Here is a 19,815-nt window from a genome sequence, read left to right as displayed (position 1 = left end):
TCGGGTTGACTTTTACATATTTCGCGCCAGCATCATGGCGGATCATCCCTTCGGCTAATGTCACTGTTTACCAACTGTCGATTATATAAGATCCGGGTCTTCGAACAACCCCGAGCTTTCCTGGGATTCCGTCGCGCTCCGAAAATCAGAGCCGTCAGCGGATTTTTTCCCTGGGGCGGAAAGAGGGGTGGTGGGGGAAAGAATGTCACGTGTCGCGTCGGGGTTGACCAATGAGACATGATCGTAGCCGCGCAGTCGAGCAACGGCCTTTTGTCTGAGTGGGTGTCGTTTCTTTCGTCGTCGTCGTCGTCGTCGTCGTCGTCGTCGTCCTCGTCATCAGGACCGTCACGCGTGCTTATCGGATTGGGACGTATCATGGAATCCTGATAGTGTCGCGAAGATATCCTCGTTCGAAGGCAACAAGCAGCGAATTCTCGACCTCAAGGTGAGTCGCCGTGCGACATGCCAGAAAAGTCTAGAGTCCAATATTCGCTGTTGCCGCGCCGCACAGGATTCGGGTTACATAAAGATTCGCGTACACATTTTTCAACGGCGGCAGGAGGGAGAGAGGAATCAACTTCTTGGTAATACAGTAACGGTGAAAGAAACCGGGGATGTACCCTGCGGTTTTGAGAGAGAGAGAGAGAGAGAGAGAGAGAGAGAGAGAGAGAGAGAGAGATTGCATGAATAAGTTCCTGGCCTTTTCGCAGCAGATACGTCATTGGGAAATTTTCCTGATTTATTTCGTGGATTTATTTTTCAGTTTGATATTTTATTTCTGACATGTAAATACAATAACGCATACTTAGTAAAATGACAATTTAAGTTGTCAGTTTTTTTTTCTGTTATTAATATATTTATGTAATATTAAATTACATTTTATTATATATATATATATATATATATATATATATATATATATATATGTATATGTATATATGTATATATTATATTTTTTATTATTATTAATATACTATTCAATGTTAAATTATTCCTATAATTAAATTCTATAAATTCTAGATAATTCATAGAATTGAATTACTCCATACTGAATTCGAATAATTAATATTGAAATAATATTGAATAATTTATATCATCAAAGTATATTATTTAATATTCAACTCATATATATATATATATATATATATATATATATATATATATATGTGTGTGTGTGTATTGAAACAATAAAAGACATTATTCTGAACATTTACCTTAATAATAAAGAGTTAATTTAGCATTTCTTTGTATTTTTCGGATAATATAAAATTTTTAAGTTTAAAGTTTTAGGGTCGTATTATACATGGTTCAGTAGATATTAATGTCAGCGCAATATATGAAAGAAAAAAATGTACTTTTATTTAAAAAAAAAAAAAAAAATGACCACACATTTTGAAAAAACAACCTTGGATACTAAATATTAAAAAAAATATATAATTTTGAACATTTTCTAAAAATATTCTCTATTTTATATTCGCTCTTTTAAACCCTTTGAATTATGTCTGAAAAATTACTTAAAAGTAAAGAGATAATTAAATGTTTTTAACAAAACGGCATTAAGTGTGTGTGTGTGTGTGTGTGTGTGTGTGTGTGTGTGTGTGTGTGTGTGTGTGTGTGTGTGTGGTGTGTGTGTGGTGTGTGTGTGTGTGTGTGTGTGTGTGTGTGTGTGTGTGTGTGTGTGTGTGTGTGGTGTGTAAAAATAATTGATTACTTTTGATACAAAGAAGTTATTGATAAAAAAAGTATGTAAGAGAATTATTTATTAAGTTCATTTTAAGCGTTATAAAAAATACATTCTCTTAACTCATTCTCATAACTGATTGAAAACTTTTTCAAATAACTGAATGCAATCACAGATAGTTTAAGGAAAATCTAATTAGGTACAAATATAAATATACATTTTAGATATACATTTTTAGATGAACACGCACGATGAACTAACTATAGAATAATTTTCGAACGTGTTTAGATACATTTTTCTAAATACAAATCTTTTTAAATAAATAAATATATAGAGATATAGAAAGTTAAATGTACGAAAAATTAAACAAAGAATCTCCGAGTGTCTCTCGAAATCGCGAAATATGCGTATACCGAATCCTAAAAAAACGAATATGAGGAATTCTTGAGAATATGTTAGAAAGGAGGACATGTCCCTGAAATCGAGAAACCGTCACCCTAACTGACCTGCAACCGACGCTTCTTCGTCATCGCGGCTGCTACCGCCTGTTACGTAACGGCAATTGTACTCTTATCAATACATTCTGCTGCCGCATATATACACATATATATATATATAATTTCATGTCACCGCATGAGTCGGGGGCTCTTCGGCAAGTCATCTTGGCCATTGGCGTCCCGACTTGTTGCAAAATTATGAGGCAAAACATCACGTGTTGAACGATGGAGCCGCAATGAATTCGCAATCATTTGCGTTGATTTGCGCGCGGAAAAAAAACCACGTGTCGTGTGTGTGTGTGTGTGTGTGTGTGTGTGTGTGTGTGTGTGTGTGTGTGTGTGTGTGTGTGTGTGTGTGTGTGTGTGTGTGTGTGTGTGTGTGTGTGTGTGTGTGTGTGTGGTACGTAACGCAGTAAGCAAGGTCCCGGAATTACTACCTTTTAGATACTGCGAGGTTTTGCTTCGACATACATGTCGAAATATTTCAATGATGCTTCGCAGAGAGAGAAAGAGTGAAAATGTTGCAAGTTCATGATTCATTTATTCAGGAGATAGATTTTGTAATGTATGAATGTATACGGTCAGTTTTAATACTTATTGAACTATCGTACTTATTACTAGTTACTACAGTTTTTTTTACAGATATTAAAAAAAAAATTATAAAAAGTAATTAAAACAGTGAGTTAGTCTTTTGAGTATTTTTAAATTATTTGTTGAAGATTTTAAAGATAATTTAGACAAAAGAAGTGTGTATTTACTGTCCTGTTAAAATATAAAAATGTTAATTAAAAAGAAGCGTAAGATTTTAGGAATAAATAAACATTAAAAGATATACAAAATTTATGTATGAAGTATACTCTTATCAGTTTTTTATCTTTTTATCTTAATTACTATTTTTTAATAACTCGTTTTGTCTCGTGTTTAGTTCTATAATTTGTATTTTAAATTGAAGATTATGCTATTGTCTTATCTGAAATTTTTAACGAATATAATTGGAAACATGCATAAGTATCCTGCAGAATATTAAAAATGTTTATTTTTTTCTTTTACATTTATGTATTTAAAATCACTATTGATCTTAATAAATTTAAGTTGATAGTTCATCTAAAAGTTTCAAAATTGTAATATTTTTACACACACACACACACACACACACACACACACACACACACACACACACACACACACACACACACACACACGCATGCATGCATTTTTTACTGGAACTGTATCTAATACAACTATAATTACAGGAGAATTGAGTTAGCTCTGATTGGATATGAAGTGGAAAATGAGAAAATTCCTGAAGTGAGTGGTTAAACGTATATGAGTAATCGATATTAGCAAATTCTTCTTCAAAATCTGAAAAATTGAAGATTAAAACTCAAACTCTCGATTTATTTATGAAATTTTTTTACTTTCATATTTATTGGCTTATATATATATATATATATATATATATATATATATATATAAAAGAAATTTTTTATTCTCCCCGATAATATGAAAAAAAAACTTTATTTTAAAAAATGCTGAAACATTTATGTAAAATGACATATATTTTAAGGATATAAATTTGGACGATATAGATATTTATGATTAACGCAATTATATTTATAACGCATGATATCAAATTAAGCTTACAGAAAGAAATGCGGGCAAGTTCAATCAATAAATAATTCCAAGGGATGGTGGCGAAAAAAAATTGAACATTTCAATTTATTTATAGGCTCGATGCTTGCCCCCGTAAATTAATATCGTTTAGGCGAAGATTTGATCTCTCGAAGAAAGGCGAGTCTGAAACGAAATCACTGTGTCCGCCATTTGATCGTAGCTCAATTATTATGTACATATTTACACGGGACGAGAGAGTTTACACGTTATACATTACAGTCTATGGGCGGTATGTTATTCAGTTCATTAGTTAAACGTTACCGGATTTTTCTGCTTGAATTGAAGAAATAGAAATTCTATATGCAAAAGAAAAAAACCGATTCTCTGTACGGAAATAGAAATGATAACGCAATATAAAATATTATTTGAAATGAATAAATCTTAGGATAAAACGTTAAATAAATTCAATATTAGTTAAAGAGGTTACTTGGATATTCGACGACGAAAACATAGTACTATACATGACATTATACATTATATTAATATGTATTATAATTTATGGTAATTATAATATTTTATAATAATTATTTTATACTTATGTTACACTTTAATATTATTTTTATGACTGAGAATTAATAATAATAATAATAATAATAATAATAATAATAATAGCAAGTTTTGAGAATTATTCGTTATCTTTATTTCTCTAGAGTTCTCTAAAGTATCGGTCCACAATAGGTGATTTAAGCTTTAAGAAGTAAGAAATTGACCAATTATAATCGAATATGAAAAGAATAATCGACTATGATTGGTCAATTTCTTACGACTTAAAGATTAAATATTTATTGTGGACCGACACTAAGTCTCTTAAGCCCTGATGTACTTAAGTCAATAAGTCACGTATCGTTAACTTTGTTTCATTTTATTTGGACGTAGATATGTTTTACTACTGTTTTTTTCTTATTTTATATTATCTTTTGTGTTTGATTTTATATATCATAATAGTCAAGATAAAACGAGATGAAAGAATTTAAAATCATATTTTGATAGCTTCTAAAAAAAACTTTTTATAAATATAAACAACGTATTTATTTTTTATCTATAATTAATTTATAAGTCATTTTGTAAGAGTTCAATAACATAGAAATGGCGTGGTATTATAATACGTTATAACGCCGAACTTGTACGCTAATGAATAGAATCAAATTTTGTTACAGATCTCATTATATTATTGATAATCCATAAAAAGAGTAAGAGAAGAGTCAAGAGATGTCTCTTTTAGAGAAATTTAATTTAGGAAAACCATTAAGGAAAAATAATAATTTTTATAGAATTGTTTAATATCATGTATTTCTCTAAAATAAAGCTTTCGAGAATGCCCTTGTGAATAAAACCAGAGCTCTCAACTCATGAATGCTAGATTTACATACGTACGTATTGTTACACAAATGCGATTATCTGTGCGAGAAGCAATCTTTTCTTATGGCCGTTCGCGCAGCAGTTTTTCAATGGCAATTTTAAGTTAATAAATGGGTAATTCTTAGTTACGTACGAGTCAGAAGCGGCGCTCAATGTGTACGTTTTACTATTTTTTTTTTTTAATATTTTGTAACAATCATGATATTTAAATAGCACTATTTGGAGTACAATTTGAGAAGAATTTTTTGATATCGCTTGATGTAACATGATTTTATTGAAAACAGAATAAATAATGCGTTAATTATTTTTATTCAAATTGTTACGTGCACTCCGAATGTACCCTTTGAGATTAACTTAACCGATTCTTTAAAAGTAATAATTTTAAAATATTATAAATATTTCAATAAATGTATAATAATAAAAATAATAAGTTATAGTCTTATAAAACGTATTAATTCGTTTAAAATGTTAGAACGATATTTCGAATTCAAATTATTCGCATATGCTATTTCATCTACCTAATCTACTTATTTTATTTTCATTCGTTAATGTTAAACAGCTAAATAAAAAATATTCTCCCTCTAATTTTCTCTTTTTCAATTCAAATTCATGTTTAAAGCGGTATTTAAATATTACTGTATAATTGATTTATATGCAATTTGACGTTACGGAGGTAACACGTACCGACGATTATTTTTCCCGGATCAGTTTACAGAAAATTGATCGCGCTTTTCATTAAGCGGAAAGCAACAGAAGGCGTGTCGTCGTAGATCAACAATGCCTTTATCAACGCGATGGAAGAGACGCGTTACGTTAATAAAACACGATGTTCAAATTACGCCGCGTTTCTTTATCGGTCGCCGCTACGTCAACAATGAATTAGTCTTAATTGGCTCTTGCGTAATGTGCGCTGTAACAGGGAAATTAAGGGAACGAAATGGCAAAATGTGATTGAAACAATTTCGAATCAGCGATCAGCGATTTACCACGCCAATTTATTGAACTCGAAGCACATTTTAACCACGCCCATGTATTATTGTTAATTGGAAAAAAAAAAAACTGAAATATGTCACATATTAGTATATAACGTTATCATTAGATTATTAAATGATTCTTTGGGCTATATAAAACGTTTATAACATATGATTATATATGTTTAAAAGAGTTACGATATAATTATTTTTCAACTTAAGCTATTAAATTATTCGTTAGTTGCGGTCACATCGGACGATTTAAGAGATGACAAATAATAAGGAACATATTGATTTATTTTCTGGCAATATTTCGTGGTAATTAGAAACCGCCGAAAAAAAATTATCTCTTTTGACAAAAGGGTAAAAAAAAAAGAATCAAGAAAGAGCTAGTAGAAGAGGTTGCAATAAATAAAAGTATTATTGCTTTAATTATAATATTATGGTGTTACCAATAATATTGTAATATTGTATACTATAATTTTTATGATATAAAAATTTATTATTTACAAAATGACGCGTTGAAAAGCAAAATGTAACTTTTGATGGAAAATAGTAATAGTCTAAGAAATATTTAATATTTTATAGTTTTTTTTTTTTTTTGTAATCGAAATATTGCAGTAATCAGAAATTTACTCGTGGCACATAATTTCGTAATCGTAAACAGACGGATTGCGAAATCTCTCGTGGCTTTTGTCTTCTTCAGTCGCTTTAAGACTGTCCGGACTAATTCCGTCATATTACGGCCGCAATTAACTGTCTCGTAATGTCTTGATAACGCGCGTCTTGAAAACACCGAAAGATGCGTCGATCGATGACAACGATGACATACGAACACACGTGCACACGTGGATAGAAAACAATCGGTACACACAAGAGAATTAATATTCCGGAAAAAAAAATCAATTGAAAGTCAGCGGAGGCAATTTGATTAAACTGCGAATTCGAGAAGGGTCTCTCATTACGATATATATATTATGAATAATGCTTTAATTAATAAAATGATGAATAAAGTCGCTTTAAGCGTCTTCTGAAAAGATTTATTATCGAGGAAGAAACATTTTTCTCGCGTTTCGTCTCGATTTTATTTATAATTTTATATTACAATAATATTAGTTATTTTCAGTCTTATATTTAAAGATTTTTTTTTTATATTATAAAAAGCTACGGATACCGTGTTAATCAACGTTTGTCTTTCATGTCAGAAATTGTAGAGATATTATTTCTTAGTATCGCATCACGTTACGTTTTGTGCAATTTTCACTGAAAAATTGAAAGCCTTTTATCTACTGGTAATACCATACATGTTTGTATGCATGTATAAAATTATCTGTTTGAGGGAACATCGCTTATCAGTCGGCTTTTAAGTGATAATTAATGATGAATTATTTATGAAGTTCATCATTCATTTCGTTGCAATGAGTCGCTTGGAAACACATCTCTATAATAAAAAGCGTGTGATAATTCTAAGCATGTGACTTGGGTTTGTGTCTGTTGACATTTGCATTTCCGAGATATATTTTTACAAGTGTATACAAATTATACTGTCTATAAATACGAATAATTACAGCATGCTGCAACTTGTTTTCGCTAATTATCTTTAGCGCGTGATTCTAATTTGTCTCCTTTTCTGTTGCTATTATCGAAGTGTATTTTTCGATGATTCATTTTACAGCAAGCTTAAATGTTGTATTATGAATAGTGATATTGAAATATTTTCTCAAATCACTTTTATTCATTGTTGTCGAGTCAAAATTATTGTGATTATTGGCCTTCTTATTAAATTTCTTGAAGCGATCGGTCTAAAGACCAATAAAGAAATTAATTAAAAAACGGACAATGTACGGAGTGATATAAAAGTTAATTTAAGGACAAGAATTTTTTAATGTAAGTCTTTTCATTTTTGCTAGACTATATATTTCTAAAATATTTTTATCGTCTTTCATCGAATAATAATTCGTCGAATCTTTACACATGATGTAAACATCTTTTTATAAATGAATAATTTACGCGGAAGAAAGAAGAAATAAACAAATATTATTTAGTACACTTTTGTTTAATCGTTTTATGTTGGAAACAGTCCTAAATACATTGTACGATGTAAATTGTATGTAGCCCGAGTACATAATAAAAAATTAATATCTTATCTGTCTGAATAATCACTGAGAGAGATTTGTATATTTATATAATATTTAGGATGACTCTCGTCGTCGCTGCTGCTGTAATTTTTATGTGGAATTTATAACATCGGATTGCGATGAAAGATCTAATTAAGTAAGGAACTGTAATTGCCCTAGGGGGGAAATTTGAAATTTATGTAATCGAGTCGCAGTAAATTAAAGCTTCAATATTTTAAATTTCATGTATGAATTTTTTTCTAATAGAAGAGGGGCTTTCTATAAAAGAACTACGGAGGGAAAATGCATGGAAACCATACGTGAGTTTTGTATCGAGTATTTAAAATTAAAGATTTAAAGATTTGGGAATTGAAATGATCTCAGAATATTATTACGGAGAGAGAATTTTTCGAACTTTGAAAATGATTCGAGAAAGATTTGTATTATACTCGCGACTACAAGACTCTTCAGCAATACCTCGGATACCTTGGAGGCTTGGAAAAGTCAAAAATATTGGACTTAAATATTTTGAAAGTAAATACCGAGATACGCGAGAGATACAAAATATCGAGGCGTGAAGAAGTGATAAGAGAGGTATTGCAGGGAGATTTATCATCGTGTTATCAAAACAGCAACAGCTGTCCCCCGCTTTCCGTAACGAAATCGTAACGGAACGCGTACGCGCGTAATAATTGTGGAACTTGCATGCTAAGAAAAAAAAAAAAAAAAAAAAAAAAAATCATTTCTTTTATTCATCAGGCTCGATTACGACCGCAATATCGGCATAGGTGAAATACACGCGTCATTTGATAAGCGCTATTGTCGGGATCATCGACATCGCTCGATTCATCGGAATGCATAGATAAGATATCAGAGCAGAGCTTATCGAATCGTGATTCTTAGCGAGGAAAAGAGCCCGCGACGAGGTTTGTCCTGGCATTACATCGGTGGACGATGTGATCGAGCGTCGTCCTCTCCCTTCCTTCCTCCGCGCGTTCCGTCGGATATAAATCGCGACGTATTCTCGCGTGTGGTCGTGGGTGGGTCTCGTGTGTGCATTCAGGATCTTTGTATCTTACAGAAAAGGTTTAACCCCGTAACCCCCCGTAAAACGCTACCGCCGTCATGGATGGGAAGGTGTACATCGAGAAACCGAGGAATCCCAGAGCGACCGCCAACATTCTTAGCGCCTTGACGTTCTCGTAAGTACGAAAAAGCACAATGGGTGTCATTTCAAGATAGAGACGATAAGAGAGAGAGAGATAGGAGGATAGGGAGCCAGGAGAGAATTTCATGGTGTGTGATAACACGGTTCGTGAAGAGTTATTAAGTTGTCAACAAGCCTTGACGCGACAATATTGATTCTTTTTAGAGGCGCAATTAAACGAATGGAACAACTGGAAAAATAATTAACCTTTTCAGGATGAGCATGTCGTATTGCAAACGAATTTTATTTTCTGGAATTAATAGAATCAATTTTTTTTTTTTTTTTTTTTTTAATTGACTCCTTAGCACCTATTTTAGCCTAGAATTTTTTAAGACATTGATTAAAAATGCATCATCATCGCGAAATTGTGCGAAATTGTGAAATTCAAAATTGATGGATTCAATATAGCGGACGTAAAAAAATTAAACAATCCTTTTTAAACGAAACAATTTTTATCAATATATCACATTCGTATTTTCAAAAACTCTCAAAAACCAGTAACTTTCAATAAACTTCCAAAAATTAATAATCCATAACTTTGATGACAAATGGATACATAAATAACATTAATTAGAGTTCCTTATATTGGATTTTTTATTTAAAATTTCCCAATTTTGGCCTTAAGTTCGTATCCAGCGATTTTTGAAAAAAAAAAAATACGTGTCCGCGTGAACAGATTCCCGTCCTGAAAAGGATCGTTTCGAAGAAATGAAACTCGAAATTAATCTGTCCACGTTTTTGTTTAATTTTACAACTTCGACAAAATTTCACATTTTTCTTTAATTCGACGATGTTGGATTTTTCGTTAATATTCGAGACGTTTGACCGAAGGCTTCAGGGGATTACTTCTATCTATTATCGATTACATTGCATTTTCTTAAGAGTAGTTACTTTCTGGAAAAATCGTAATAGATGAACAAACAGATAAGAAAGAAGAATGGAGCTATTTGGTTTACAATTTACCGTCATTTATCAGTTGATCGAACCGGTCTTGAGCGATAAACGAGCTTATGCGATTATGAATTATCGGAAGCTGAAAAGATAAAAGTCTATAAATAATGTTAGGATCATCTTGGAATCTTTATGGAGGGAATAGTCCGTTAATTTTGTTTTCATACCTAATGCTCGATGATGTTTGCGTGCATTTCCTTATACCTTATCGATTTCGTTCCATTTGGAAATAAAATAATTGGGAAATTACGCGTGATCAAGCGAAATGATTTTTTTAAACTCTGAACAAGCAAATCTCTATTTAAAATCGAAGATTTTATTTCGGATAGACTCCGGTTTTCCGGAATAATCAAGAGTTATTTTGACAAAATTTCAGTAATTTCATTTCATTCGTATGGATACATTATAGGTCCGACAAACAGTTAAGGGACATTTTTATATTAATTAATTGTCTAATTTTATTTTATCACAGTAACTTGATTTGATAATTTTTAACGATATATCTGACGTTGAAGCTTTCACTTGAATAGAAATTATTTCCAATTGTCGCTCTTGGATTTTCTGATTTTGCCATTAAACATGTCAACATGTCAGTTTTTCTTCTTCGGGGCATTAAAGACAGGCGGGCACACAGATCGAATTTTGAGATAATGGAACATAGTAAAGTGATGGTAAAATACTCGGAAAATACTCGGAATGTAGGGCCTGATACGTAAATCCCAACGGGGAAAGATTCGCGCGATTTCACGGACGGTTTGTGCGAGTAAAAACGTGTGTGTGCTTTGCTTTTCTTCGCAGTTGGATCCTACGCATTTTCTGGGTGGGTTACCGCAGGGATCTTGAAGTAACTGATTTGTACACACCGCTTAAAGAGCATACAAGTGGTATTCTTGGTGTTAAAATAGCGAAGGCCTGGGAGAAAGAATGCGAGGCGTACAGAGATCGGCTGGAGAAGAACGCGAGGAGCGGGTCCCAGAAGAAGGTCAGGGGGCCCAGCCTGTTGAGAGTCCTCGTCAGGTGCTTCGGTTTCACGACCCTGTTGTACGGACTGTTTTTGGCCGTCATGGAGATCTTGCTCAGGTATCGTACAAATATCTCTTTCACTCTTCTCTCGGAATTCCCCATCTGAATTCCCTAATCCCAATTTTTTTCTGCTGCTCCCTCCATCACTTTACCTGTTTACTTGGTTACTCTCTTGACGACGAGTCTACAAAACAAAAATATACGTCGTATATCGTTGATTGATTTAATTTTCCGGTTCGCGGAAATTGAAATCCTCAAGTCACGATTGCTCGCGAGTAGCCTTATTAACGAGCTGTCGCGCGCCGCGAATTTTTTTATGAATTAAATAAAAATCTGAGCAAAGATGCTCAGAAAGAGATAGAGACACTTTGATTGAAATAAAGTGACAGTTAATAGATAAATCAAGTGAATTGCAAATTTGATTTAGTTTCCTTAAGGCTCGTATGACCATGAACCTTATGAATTTAAAAAACGAAAATTAAAATAATTTTCAAATTTGGAAATTTGTACCTTAAGGATTTAAGGTTTGCACTTTTTAAAGCCCCCTGAGATTTAGGAACTTTTTCGGAATTGTATTATCTAGTTTAACTTTCTAATTTATCATTTATTCATACACTACTTAAATCAAAGAAATTCTTCTTTCCGCAGAAATTTCCATAAGAACGTGTGTTCATAAGTTCAAAGTCCTAATCCTTCGTAACATGTGCCTTACGCGATCTGGCCTCACGCCCGTGAAAAGAAAAGAATATCAACTTGGAGTTTATCAGCGAGTGCTGGCAGTACCTTGTAGATTTCCCTTTGGAGTGATGCAGATGCTTGACGCCGTGTTTATCTGTCCGTCGATTCATCACCACTCATCTGTCCCTTATCAGTGCAAGACACCTGACACGCATTCTACCTGTTTGTAATCCCGGCATGCAAAAGAGGAGAATCACCGCATCCGTTAAGTCCCCCGATTAGAAAGTGACTAATTTATGACGCATTGGCTTAATCTACATTATCATTATCCCTGCCTCTTATCCATTTATAATAATTATATTAAAGAGTATTATTTGTGTGAATCGTCCCTCGCACGAATCTAACGGATTTTCTTCTCGCAGGGTGTTGCAACCGATGTGCCTAGGTCAGCTGCTGCGCTATTACAATTCCACGGAGGTTGATCTCCTCGAGGCGTATCTCTGGGCCGTGGGCATCATTCTCTGCTCCGCGATCAACGTATTCGTCATCCATCCGTACATGATGGGGATTCTGCATCAAGGGATGAAGATCCGCGTGGCTTGCTGCTCGCTAATCTATCGGAAAACATTGAAACTGACCAAGACCGCGCTGGGCGAGACGACCATCGGCCAAGCGGTCAATCTGCTGTCCAATGACGTCAACAGATTTGACGTTAGTATCATATTCCTACATTATCTGTGGCTCGGACCCTTAGAGACCGTCATCCTCACGTTCATCATGTACTACGTGCTCGAGATCGGAGTATCCTCCATCATCGGCGTCGCGTCTTTGCTGCTGTTTATCCCATTGCAAGGTGAGGAAGTTGTTGCCGCACTGACTGTTTTCATTCGATAAGAATAATTGGGCAGTCAAGTTGAAATACAATTAAATATGTATGTGTGCACGCGTGTGTGCTACAAAATTCAGAATATTCAAGAGACCAACCAGAAATTTTTGTTTACTTTGATTAAATCTTTGTTTTATACTGCTTTTATAATAAATGAAATGATCTAAATAAATATTAAATAATCTGAATTAATTTCAATTCAAAATTCTGTATTTCTAATTTGTGGGTTTTTTTTTTTAGAAGCTTTTCTGTTAATTAAATAGCGAAGTTTCTGAATTTCTAAACTCGCGTTACCATGTTTGTCTCTAAGTGAATTTCTGAAGTTCCTCGCTAAATTATCCAATTATCCGAGCCATGCGTTTCTCTAGTTGATTAACATACCTCGTACGTCTGATTATCGTCGGGCTATTTCGTCCTAATCTTGTTTTCACGCTTTGTTCTCGCAATTTCTCAGCGTGGCTGGGCAAAAAGTCGTCGCAGCTGAGATTAAAGACCGCCATCAGGACGGACGAGAGGGTGCGATTGACAAACGAGATTATCAGCGGAATTCAAGCCATCAAGATGTACACCTGGGAGAATCCATTCAGCGCGCTCGTAGAAAAGGCAAGAAAGTGAGTACCGTCACTTACATTGATTACGCAAATAACACTTATATTAATTATAAGTTACGCAACATGTTTATTACAGAAAAAAAAAACGTTCGTTGCAAAACGCATCTGACACCGCAACACCTTTTTAATAGCGGATAGCACTTCAACATGATTTAATGCTTATGTTGATTAAAATTTTAAATTGCTATCAATTAATGTTGGAAAAAGATAAGAATTTCAACATCACAAATAAACAGTTATATGACAATTAATATTATATATTGCTATCAATATTTGCTGTCAGTATTTATATTTTTTATTTGAAACGATTATGTTGTGATCCCGGAATTTCATAAACTTTCGCGAATCTGTTCTGTGAATGTGCCTTCATCTTTGTGAGCTCTATCCTACATTGAGTCATAGAATAACATGTCAAGAATGAATCGGCATTTGCTTTGCTTGTATGTACTTGAATGCAATTGTTGTTGATTGAATGAAACGATAATTAACGACCTTGTTGTTTTTACTGTACCTGATTGTACGCGCTTATTTCAATATTATTTTTAAATATCAGAGGATTATAGCCTATTAATAGAAAGTCTCGCAATAAAGATCTCTGATCTTTTTTTTCTTTTGATACTTCATGTGTTTAAACATATCAACATTACATATCAAATATATATTTATTTTTATGTAATATTTTTTTATTATACAGAATATAATAAAAGAAAAAAGAATATTAGAATATTAGTATAAAATAAAATATTAATTAACGCATTAAGCATTAAAAGTTCTCTAGATATCAAGTTTTCATATTTCTTTTTGCAAATATCTTTTAATTATTTGACAGCTAAATTTAAATTTAAAAAAACAAAGTTATTATATTTATCAAAATGTAAATTATCTTCTTAAGACATTGATTACGAGCTTAATGAGTGTTGTATGAATTTTTCTAATTGAAACAAAATAAATAATTCGGAAGAAAGAGAAAGAACAAGAGGAGGTTGTAGCATGGAATTTGTTTACAGGAAAGAAGTTAATGTTATTCGATGGACATCATATATCAGAGGTGTCACAATGTCATTCATCATCTTTACCACCAGAATGTCGTTGTTCATCACGGTGCTGGCTTATGTGCTGTTCGGTAATAAAATAACGGCCGAGAAAGTATTCATGATAACCGCCTATTACAACATTTTACGTACAACTATGACCGTTTTCTTCCCACAAGGTACGTACGTGAGACGCGTAATTAATATGCGAACAATACCGATGACATTAGTTAAAGGAAACGTTGCAAAGGATACTCGCAACGTTTCCTTTAATATTTCTTTATTTTATTTTTTTTTTTTATGTTTCTCCTTTTTCTCTCTTTCCTCCTCTTATCATTATTCTTTTTTAATTTTCTCTTTATTTCAACTTTTTTTCTCTATTATATAATCTTGTACTTTGCGTACTTTGTCATTTTAAATATCGTAAATAAAAGATTACATTTATTATTATTAAATAAATTTTGATAAATTTATTCTCTTTTATCTATCATTAGTCACTTTTGTATCTTTTTTATTTATCTATTTTCTCTCCTGTTCAGGAATAACACAGGTAGCGGAAGCGATGGTATCCATAAGACGGCTGCAAAAGTTTTTAATGTATGATGAAGTGACAACGCCTGCGATCGAGGCGACAAAGGTGAATAGCAATGAGAAAGTAAAGGAGAGGAATAAGAAAAATATAATAGAGAATAACAAGGAAAACGTAATAGAAAATAATAAGGAAAATATGAAGGAGAATAGCAAGGATTATGTGAGAGAAAATCAGCCGATCGATCATCACATTTCCATCGAGAACGGCAATGCCAAGTGGCTAGACTACGAGCGAGAAGACACTCTACAAAATATCAATATAAAAGTACGTCCCGGTGAACTGATTGCCGTCGTCGGCCAGGTCGGTGCGGGCAAAACCAGTCTGTTGAACGTCATTCTGAAAGAATTGCGTTTGCAGGAAGGCTCCATTCAAGTATGTTCATAATTTTTTTTCAATAATTAATAAATAAAAAAAGTAGACTATATTCAAGAAAATAGATAATTATATAACTAGGATGGCGCCTATTAAACGAAATTAAAAATTGAAAACATTAATAAATGTTAAAAATCATATAATATCTGAATTATCTATTTTTTATTTACGATTAATGTATTATAATTAAAGCATTTCATTGCCATGATAATCATTGATGATTTTTTTATTTACTATTAATACATGTTATTAATACTTATGGAACACGCGGTTATTTATATTACAAGACTGACTTTGTTAAACTTTGTTGATAATAACAATGATGGAAGGCCATAACAAATTGCATTGGTGAAGAAATCAATATTTTTATTTATTATAACGTATCTTAACTTTGTCTTTTACTCTTCTTCTTATGAAATGATATATTTAACATAAACGAAAAGACTGAAACATGTTTGATTTGAATAAATGTATTAATAAATTTGGATATAGATAAATCTTGAATAAATTTTATTTGACACGAAAATAATTTAATTAATTTATGTATATATTTTGAATATAAAAAATATGTATATAAAAATATATTTTTTAAAAAAGACAAATTTATAGCCAAATTTTAATACATTTCAAGTATATCATTTAATATACTTTTAATAATTTTAATAATTTAATATAATTTAATTTCTTTTTTGTTTTGTCATAATTGAATTAACAAATGTATAAATTGACTGATTTCTATATATATTTTACTTATTTTTTTTTAACTATTTTTAAATACTTTTTCACAGATTAATGGCAAGATTGCCTATGCCAGTCAAGAACCATGGCTGTTTGCCGGCTCAGTCAGACAGAACATTTTATTTGGACGAAAAATGGATCAGATTCGATATGATCGCGTGACTAAGGTGTGTCAGCTAAAGAGAGATTTCAGTTTGCTACCTTATGGCGATAAGACAATTGTAGGTGAGAGAGGTATCAGTCTTTCCGGTGGTCAACGTGCAAGGTTGGTTTCTCAAAATTCTCCGATAAGATAAAATATGTGAAATTTATATAGAGATCTTTAATTTTCTCAATTTGACAGAATTATGAATATCTTATGAATTTATATGATTTTTAATTATTTTTCTTTTTAGTTAATGTTTTATCTTGTTATTTGTTGCTTTATTTTTTATCACAATTATTTTTTATGATTATAAATATTCTTTTTTTATATGTCAAATCTTTGAGTTAAATTTTTATTTTTACTTTTAACAAAATAAATATTGCTAAAAAATTTGTTTTTATTTTTACATTTGATACGTGAAAAAAATTTCGATTTTTAACATTAAAAGTAAATTTACATATATAATTTGCATTTACATGTATTTAATTAAAAATTATAATATATTTAAATTATAATTCGGTTTAATTCTCATTGACATTAAATTGATTTTGTGAAGGATCAGACTTGGTACAAACTCTATTTAATTTTCGTGAGAATTCGCATGCTAATGCGTTAAATAGTTAGAAGCAACATGTTAGTTTTTTATGTACATATTGATAAAGCATTGATAATTTGCAGAATAAACTTGGCGAGAGCTGTTTATGCCGATGCCGACATATATCTTATGGACGATCCTTTGAGCGCCGTAGACGCCCATGTAGGCAAGCACATGTTTGAAGAATGCATCGACAAATATCTACGAGGCAAAACTCGAATTCTCGTGACTCATCAATTGCAGTACTTGCGAAACGTCGGTAGAATTATCGTCCTGAAGGATGGAGCTATTCAGGCTGAAGGGTATATATATATATATATATATATATATATATATGACTTTTTTAATTCACATATTTTATTATATAATTTTGTTACAACTTTTTAATGAGTAAGAGGATTGTCATTAAAATTTGTTGTATCATTTATTTTGTTACTTCATAATTTCTTAGCTTTACGATTTCTGAATTTTTGAATTTATACCAATATATTTTAAATATTTAAAACGTCGTAATATTTATATAGTTTTATATGAAAAATAAATTTCTGTTCATCAGCACTTATGACGAATTGGGTTCCATGGGAGTGGATTTCGGTCGGTTGTTAGAAAATCAACCGAAAGCAGATGAGAAATCTTCTCGGCCTCCTTCGGCTCCCGCTAGCCGAAGTAATTCGCGTACTGGCAGTATTACATCACTGAGCTCTTTCATGACGACCGATGCTTCGAAACAGGAACCTGACGAAGTAACTCTAATTTATTTTTTTGTAATGAAGCAATTACTGATACTATTTCATTGTTGTATTATAATTTAAAATTGAATTATAAAAATTAATATAGACATTTTATCTTTTTCCGAAATTAGATTTTAATAAATTAGAAAAAGATTATTATTACTAATAATTAAATAAGCGAGCTTCGTGTGATTAACAATATAAAACTATTAATGTCTCGAAAATGTGAATGTCCTTTTCTACTATTTCATTAATTAAAATAATTTTTCCTTTTAAAAGTTGATGATCAAACGGAAAATATAATTGTTGATTTTAGGTGGCTGAAATGCGATCAACGGGCAATGTTTCCGGCAAAGTATACTCTGGTTATTTCCGCGCCGGCGGCAATTGGTGCATTATATTCATAGTGGCTGTGCTTTGTATATTGACACAATTAGCGGCTAGCGGCGGCGATTTCTTTATCGCACGATGGGTTGACATAGAACAAACCTACGTAAGTGTGTCATTATACACTAATTTGCTAAAATAATCAACGAGTCACATTGTGATAGTGTTGCAATCACTTTCCAAAAGTTTCTAGAGAAATCTAAAGTCTTCAGATTAAGAACATCTCAATGTCTTATGTTTGTTCGAAAAATCAATACGCCTTTTACGCATGATGAAATAAATGATATATTCACATATATAAATGTCAATTATACTAATACACTTACTATTTACTTCTTATATCACTCTTTCAATATCAGCTTGTGATTGCAGTAAATTTTGTGTAGTAAATTTTTACGTTTGTTTCAATTACATAATTTACATGAATTATAAATTATTAATTGTATAATTTTACAGGTGAATCAAACGGAAGATGGTATCGTGGAAGACCCGAAGAGTCCTCTTTCCCGCATAACTAGTATCTACATCTACACGGGATTAACCGTGTTGACGATCGGTATCACTCTGATCCGATCGTGGGCCTTCTTCTGGACGTGTATGCGTGCCTCAATGCGACTGCACGATCGTATGTTCCGAAGTATCAGCCGTGCCACCATGCGCTTCTTCAATACCAATACGTCGGGACGCGTGCTCAATCGCTTCTCTAAGGACATGGGGGCAGTGGACGAGATGCTGCCTACCGCGCTCATCGATTGCGTCCAGATCGGCTTGTCACTGCTCGGCATCATTGTCGTGGTTGCCATCGCGAATGTATGGCTGCTGATACCCACGGTACTTATCGGCATTGTCTTTTACTACCTGAGAGTTTTCTATCTGACCACCAGTCGTAGCATCAAACGTCTCGAAGGCGTCAGTGAGTATTTTAAGTTTTTGGAATAGACACACAGCTTCCGTGATAGAATAAATTCAATCGCAAGTTTGAAGTAGATCATAGTCTTTTATGGCTTGTGCATCGTTTATTAAGCTAAGTTTTTTAATTTTAATTTTTCTTAGCTCGCTCGCCGGTGTTCGCTCATCTGAGCGCGACCCTTCAAGGGCTACCGACGATTCGTGCGTTCGGGGCGGAGGAGATTCTCACGAGAGAATTTGATAATCATCAGGACCTTCATTCGTCGGCATGGTACCTTTTCATCGCGTCCTCTCGCGCTTTCGGCTTCTGGCTGGATATTTTCTGCGTGCTGTACATCGTACTGGTCACGTTGAGCTTTCTAGTGTTGAACAATTATAGCCCCGGCACCATAGAGGCCGGATACGTAGGATTGGCGATTACCCAGAGTATTGGTCTCACCGGCATGTTCCAGTGGGGTATGCGACAGAGTGCCGAACTGGAAAACCAGATGACCTCAGTAGAACGTGTTCTTGAGTACAGGTATTCGTCTATTCTTTGAACTTTTTACCCTAATGTTGCATTTGTTGATTGCGCTGCTATGTTATGAAATTCTCAGAACCTGTAATCTCTGCACGTTTAAAATCTTTGAAAGCGTTGCATTTTTTTTTTTATAAAAAAAC

The 19,815-nt window shown here is 32.8% G+C and overlaps 1 protein-coding gene across 3 annotated transcripts in view; it reads left to right on the top strand.

Annotated features, from left to right (window-relative positions):
- Window positions 1-57: 57 nt before the first annotated feature.
- The window catches only part of LOC105426418 (putative multidrug resistance-associated protein lethal(2)03659), a 26,127-nt gene continuing 6,369 nt past the window's right edge, over window positions 58-19,815 (top strand). The window contains exons 1-13 of one of the 3 annotated variants that reach the window (XM_089073600.1): window positions 58-445; window positions 9,381-9,501; window positions 11,363-11,537; window positions 12,581-13,011; window positions 13,499-13,655; window positions 14,663-14,865; window positions 15,226-15,650; window positions 16,439-16,653; window positions 17,212-17,430; window positions 17,685-17,871; window positions 18,176-18,352; window positions 18,703-19,159; window positions 19,300-19,675. In XM_089073600.1, coding sequence (XP_088929726.1) covers window positions 11,521-11,537; window positions 12,581-13,011; window positions 13,499-13,655; window positions 14,663-14,865; window positions 15,226-15,650; window positions 16,439-16,653; window positions 17,212-17,430; window positions 17,685-17,871; window positions 18,176-18,352; window positions 18,703-19,159; window positions 19,300-19,675 — 2,864 coding nt within the window. In that variant the 5' untranslated portion in view covers window positions 58-445; window positions 9,381-9,501; window positions 11,363-11,520. Of the gene's footprint in view, window positions 446-9,380; window positions 9,502-11,255; window positions 11,538-12,580; window positions 13,012-13,498; window positions 13,656-14,662; window positions 14,866-15,225; window positions 15,651-16,438; window positions 16,654-17,211; window positions 17,431-17,684; window positions 17,872-18,175; window positions 18,353-18,702; window positions 19,160-19,299; window positions 19,676-19,815 lie in introns of all 3 variants that reach the window. The other 2 variants (XM_089073599.1, XM_089073601.1) reach the window with 2 other exon arrangements.

Source organism: Pogonomyrmex barbatus, unplaced genomic scaffold (genome assembly GCF_055798465.1).
Source record: "Pogonomyrmex barbatus isolate J1 unplaced genomic scaffold, ASM5579846v1 scaffold15, whole genome shotgun sequence".
In the NCBI taxonomy this organism is placed as follows: domain Eukaryota; kingdom Metazoa; phylum Arthropoda; class Insecta; order Hymenoptera; family Formicidae; genus Pogonomyrmex; species Pogonomyrmex barbatus.
This window is presented reverse-complemented; position numbering and strand designations above follow the sequence as displayed.